The sequence below is a fragment of the Echinops telfairi genome, unplaced genomic scaffold (genome assembly GCF_000313985.2).
Source record: "Echinops telfairi isolate 266 unplaced genomic scaffold, ASM31398v2 ScPeMD7_5592;HRSCAF=6446, whole genome shotgun sequence".
Lineage (NCBI taxonomy): Eukaryota > Metazoa > Chordata > Mammalia > Afrosoricida > Tenrecidae > Echinops > Echinops telfairi.
Genome location: NW_022109491.1, coordinates 23,492,111 through 23,498,039, shown reverse-complemented (window position 1 = coordinate 23,498,039; position 5,929 = coordinate 23,492,111). Strand labels below are relative to the sequence as shown.

The 5,929-nt window shown below is 52.3% G+C and overlaps 1 protein-coding gene across 1 annotated transcript in view; it reads right to left on the bottom strand.

The window, feature by feature from the left end:
• The window catches only part of E2F1 (E2F transcription factor 1), a 15,986-nt gene extending 10,426 nt beyond the window's left edge, over nucleotides 1-5,560 (bottom strand). The window contains exons 1-2 of the mRNA XM_045295522.1: nucleotides 5,555-5,560; nucleotides 1,866-1,949 (exon numbers count right to left, since the gene is read on the bottom strand). Of these exons, the coding sequence (XP_045151457.1) occupies nucleotides 1,866-1,949; nucleotides 5,555-5,560 (90 nt within the window). The remainder of the gene's footprint in view (nucleotides 1-1,865; nucleotides 1,950-5,554) is intronic.
• Nucleotides 5,561-5,929: the final 369 nt, after the last annotated feature.

Here is a 5,929-nt window from a genome sequence, read left to right as displayed (position 1 = left end):
CTGGCCGCCACAGCCAATCGCAGGGCCGAGTGCGCGCAGGCTTTGTCGGGGAGGTGCCAGGCGCGTTCTCACTCCACGCCTCCAGACCTGACAGCCCCTGCGGAGGCGTGATAGCCCCACCCCACGCCCAGACACACCCCATCCTAGGGACCCCTTCATAAAGAAGTCATTTATCCCTCTATCCTAAAAGCATCACAGCTAGCCACAGCCCAGACCCCGAGATACAGTCCTCTAGTCTGGATTCTCAGGCCAACGTATCTCCCATCCTCAACTTGTCCCCGCTTTGCCATTTACTCTCAAATCCTACCCAGCCCATCCCTTACCCCTCGCAGAGCAGATGCCAAGCAGAGGGGGCTGCCAGGAAATGGGGAGGGATGCCTGGCCTAATGCAATTCTGGGGCTTTTCCTGGACTTCTGGAGCTCTGCTTGGCTAGAATGCATTCTGTTAGCTAGTGCAGCTTCTACTTGAACTCCATTCATTCACTCACTCATTCAACAACTATTTTGAAACTTGCTGGCACCCACCTTGACGCTCTGGGAGGAGAGAGGCACAGAGGTAACAAAGGTTTACAATACGATGCCACATTTCCACCATTCAAGTAACGCCCCTGTTGCTGCCAATGAATGGAGACTTCCAAGGCCCCAGCCATCCCTATGATCTGTTGGACATCAGACTTTTGTGAATCACTGGGTTTTCGTTGGCTGATTTTCAGATGCGGGCGACCAGGAATTTCTTCCCAGTCCGTCTGAATCTAGAAGCTCTGCTGGAACCTGTTCAGTATCTTAGTAACACACAAGTCTCCACTTCATTGCATGCGTGAACGGCTGCATGAGAGGCAACGCTATACCTGAAACCTCACCACAGGGAGGAAGTGGGAGTCCTGATGCTGGCACACCTCTCCCAACCTTTCTCACTGCTGACACCAGCCCATTTGAGCAACATCACCCTCTCCTCTGGGACAGGGCTCGTGCCAGGGCTGAGCAGTGAGAGGTGGAAGATTTAATGAAAAGCCTAGAGCTGCTTACTTCCTGCGGCATGTAGGGTGGGGATGGGGAGGGGGGTGACCCACAAGAAGAAGAAAAGTAGGGCACAAACAAGATCCCTAGGCTGAAACATCACTTCCTCCAGGGAGCATTCCTGAGTTACAGCGACTCTTCCTCTGTTGCCCAAGGCTCTCCAACCATCCTGGGAGCTCAGCCACTGCCCTCTCCCCACACTGGCCTGGCCTAGGGCAGCCCCTGAGGGGGTGTTTTGAAAGACTAGGGCCAGGCAAGAGGTTCCCAGAATGCAACAAGGAGGACCTGGTCTCCAAATTGGAGGTCTTTAGGGTTCAAACTCCACTCCCTAAGGTACTTGCTAACTGCAGGCCCCACTGCTGCCTGCCAGCTTAGAATCTCTAGGTATCTGCGTGGTTAGCAAATGCCCAGTCCCACCCTGAAGGAGTGGTGTAGAGGCCACCTCTCACCTCCTCAGGCTCCACTAGGTGGAAGGAGCATCCAGCTCCACCTCTGCCCAAGGATGCTTGTTATGAGGCAGAGGTCAGGTAGACTTCTACCCTCCAAGCCTCTTTACCCGACTCTGACACCAACCATGGCATTTCTACTACCCTGCTGGGCTCGAGAATCTGTCATAAGGGTCACACAACTCAGACAACACTCACAACTACAGGGGTTCATTAAGGAAGTCAGGAGGGCACAAGTTAGGTTCCGAAAGGCTCAAGGATGCCTTCTCAGCCATGTCCTCAGGTACATCTCTCTCTGGTCCTTGGCCTCTCGGCCGTGTGGTTCCTTGGCTTCTGCCCAGCTTGGGCAAGTGTCACAAGGCTTTTTTTAAAAATACTGATTAATACCCAAAGCGCCCGCACCTCCGTAAGGCTGCCTCCTGCCGGAAGGCTCTCAGCTTCACTCAATCCATGGGCTGGAAAGCCTACTGGGATCCCTCCTCCAGGCTAGGATCGCAGAGGCTTTCCGCTCCTGGCTCTCTTTTGTATTGCCAGCAGGGAGTCTCCACCCCTGCTTCTGAGATGTCTCACTTTCTACCCGACAGAATGGCAAAATGGACCAAATCAGCTCTAGCCATCCAAGCGAGGTAAAATGCACTCCAACCAGCTGGCCCCTTCGCTCTCTCATATGGTTTTCAAGGAAAAACAGCCTCAAATTCAAATCTATTTGGTACACGTACGTACACATACACACCCCTGTAGTAAGTCTTAATTGATACTATGACAGAATGAACCATCTGGACGAGGGAGATCATCAGCGTGACCCCACAGAACAGACTAGACCTGCCCCTTGGGTTTTTGATTCTTTAAACCTGTATGGGAGCAGGCAGCCTCGTCTTCTTCCAGCGGAGCAGCTGGTGGGTTTCAGCCGTTGACATGGCAGGCAACAGCTCAATGGGTAGCCCTCCAGCCACTGGGGCGCCTTTCACAGACCTGTGGCTACTTAAACAGGATGTGAAAACAAAGGAAATTGGCCCTTTAATTAGCAGCCGATCAATCCATCAATGTCAGGTGAGATTCTGGGGCTGCTACAGGAATGGGAAGGCCTGGGAAGGTCAGAGGCGTTGCAAGGAACACACTGTGCCTGAGGGCAAAGCTATGAACATTTCCAGGATGAACCTATGTGAGGATTCAAAAAAGAAACCTTACCCAAACCCAACCTCCCTGCCATGGACTGGATTCTGATTCAGAGCAACCCTATAGGGCAGAGTGGAACTCCCCCCAGGAGTTTCTGAGACAAACTCTTGATGGGGGTAGAAAGCGCCACCTTTCTCCCATCGAGCATCTGGTGGTCTCCCCTTGCTGACCTTGTAGTTAGCAGCCCAACGTGTAACCACTCCACCACCACGGCTGCTTAAATGAATCATAGACTTCTGCAAACCTCGTGCTCAGGACTTAAGCTCTACTACACACCAGCCCTGGCCCCCAAGGATTAGGCTCAGGAGTTCACACACAGCTCCTAAAACATCATCCCTGCCAGCCCTTTCTCTTCTCCCTCCACCTTGTGGGGACCAGGCCAACAGGTGCCAACGGGACATGTCCAACTCGGCCCCTCTCTCCAATGCTGAGTTTCCCCACATTCAACAAGTAGATCCAGGTGGTCGCCCCAGCAAGTAAGTACCAGGCTGCTCACTGGTTCCCATTAAGTCTCAGTCTCAGTCCTAGAAAGGGGTTTTCTCTGTGAGCACAGGGGCTCCTGCTTTGATGAATGCTTGCTTAAAATTTTAAAAGCCAAGCAGCCTTTTTCTCTCTTTCGTTCGTTCTTTCTTTCCTTCCTGGAAATCTCCTAGTCTCTGGGCAGTTCTGGATAGATCTGAATGCCTTTTCAAATGCACCTGTCCTGGGACCAAAGGTTCTGAGTCAAGATCAGGTTTTCTACCTAAGGCCTCCCTATGCTACTTTGACTTAAAACAACATCAACAGCAAGAAGCTTGCTTCTTCTTGGCAATTCCTAACTCCTCTTTGAGCACACCCAATCAAATGTGGACGGTATGCTGGCTTATAAGTTCTCTGTAACTGTAATTCCCAATATTCATTTCCATCACACATGTATGGATATTCTATAACACCAGGCAAAGAAGCCAGTAGTACCCATTGTGCTGTCAGCTAAACATATCACTCTTTTAAAACACTCAAGTTTCGTTTTCTCTGTGTACTTTGGGCACGTTACCAAGAGAGACCAGTCCCAGGAGAAGGACATCATGCTGGGTAAAGTGGAGGGGCAGCAAAAAAGAGGCAGGCCCTCAGTGAGATGGACTGACCCCGTGACTGCAGCTAGGGACTCAAACATGAGAACAAAGGTGAGGCTGGCGCAGGACCGGGTGGTGTCTCACAATTTGAGAGACACACGAGCCGCTCTGAGTCAGAACCGACTCAACAGTACCTAACAACCACAACAACAACCCGCACAGCCGGGGGGCCGCTCGTGCCAGCGTGGGTTATGTTGGGCTACTATAGACAAGGTCAGCAGTTTGAACCCACCAATCAATCCACACAAGGAAAACGAGACTTTCTACTCCTATCGGGATTTCCGGACTCTAGAACAGTCTGTCTGTTCTAGAGAGTGGCTGTGAGTCCGGTTTAACGGGATGGCTGTGGATTTGGTGTGAGTCTGGGCCTCTGGCAGGGCTAACCCAGCAAGCCCTGGCCTTTTATCCCTCCCCTGGTCTAACCAGCTTGACTTTTGCCCCAGGCCACTCCAGAAACAGCTTGTCTCCCCTTAGCTGCAGGTGAGCACGTTGTCTCTGGATTCCTCTCAGCTGGTTGATCCAGGAAAGAATTCCCAACGTTCAAACAAACTCGCCGCCATCCAGGCCTTCCCAGCTGATAGCGACCCTCTCGGACAAGGTAGAACTGCCCCACCCCCGAAGCCACCAGGGCTCCTTCAGAGCCAAAGGAGCTGTCTAAGACACAAGCACTCCACGTCCTATGCCCCTTCCTTCTTCCGCTTACAAAGTCTCGCGCTTCCAGGGCAAGGAGCCATTGCCAGGAATCCTGGAGACCACGTCGGGCTCTATTAGGTGGAAGGAGACTCCAACTGCCTATCTGTCCCAGGATGATGCCGATGAGGCGATAGGTCAGAAAGGCCTTCTTTCCCCTGTCCTGACACTAACCATCCTACCCAAGGGCACCCTGCCTCTCTGCTGGCGTCTATAACCCGTTACAGAACCCACCGACGACAATACAGTCTCCAGGCAGGGTCAGAGATGTTGACAGCTAGCTATCTTGTCCACACTGCCTCTCCTCAGCCATGCTCACCGGCGCGTCCTTGGCCTCTCGGCTACACACAGTCCCTTGGCCTATGCCCTGCTTGAGCAATGGCCACAAAGCTCCTAGCACCCTGAAAAATGCTCAAAGGTCACCCCAGTCTGCAAGCCAGCTTCCTGCCCAAAGGTACTCAGCTTTCCTGTTTCTGAAGGCTGCTCTCTCTCAAGGCCCGCATGCATGCGCAGCAGCTTCTTGGTGCAGGGAGCTGGGACATGCTCGCTCTTGTTCCTTGTGAGGGTCTCTCTTCCTGCTTCTGGGATGGCTCACTTTAGAGCCCGTGAGATGGGCAGATGGACTTTGTTCAAGTCCTCTACATCTTATTTGCTCCTCCCCACCCCCACCCCCCAGTCGTCTGGTGGGAGCCACAGGTAGAAGACTCACAACAAGTAATTTGGTGCCTTCTCTGCATGCTCACATTGGAAAACAAATTTGGGTGCCCATGCGTACCGCTATAAATGCGTGCTGCAGCCCCTAAATCACAGCCACGGGAGCACTAAGGAGCAGTGTGTTCTGTCCCATAGGATTAGACTCAGTGGCAGTGGGCTGGGTTTGGTTATGTGTCAGAGAATGTGCTACAGTGGGGGACACCCAAAAACCAAACTCCCGTCCAGTGGATTCCGACTCTCACTGACCACGTAGGACACAGTAGAACTGCTCTACGGGGTTTCCCAGGCTGTGAATCTTTCTCTCTCAGAACAGTGGGTTCAAACTGCCACCCTTTTAGTTATCAATCCAACTCTTCATTCGATGAGTTACCAGGGTTCCATTCCTGGGAGATCACTCACGGCCATGGGACCCATTCTCAATAGAACGGCCCTTGTGGGTTTCGGAGGTTGTGACCCTTTACAAGGGCAGAAAGGGTCACCTTTCTCCAGCAGAACAGCTAATGGATTTGAAATGCCAACCTGGTGGTTAGCAGCCAAACACACAGTCCTCTGTTCCTTTTCCTGGGCGAGAACTGTGAACAGAACAGGCCCTTTCTGACTCCTGCTGCGTACGGCCCAGGGAGAACCCATTACTTCTGTGTGCCTGCGGAATATGAATGTGCTTGTGCGAGGCCGGGCTGACTAGAGAAACAAATCCAGTGACAATTATATATGTGTAAGAAAGAGCTTTATGCCCAGAAGTACCGTATATACTCCTATATAAGCCGAGTTTTT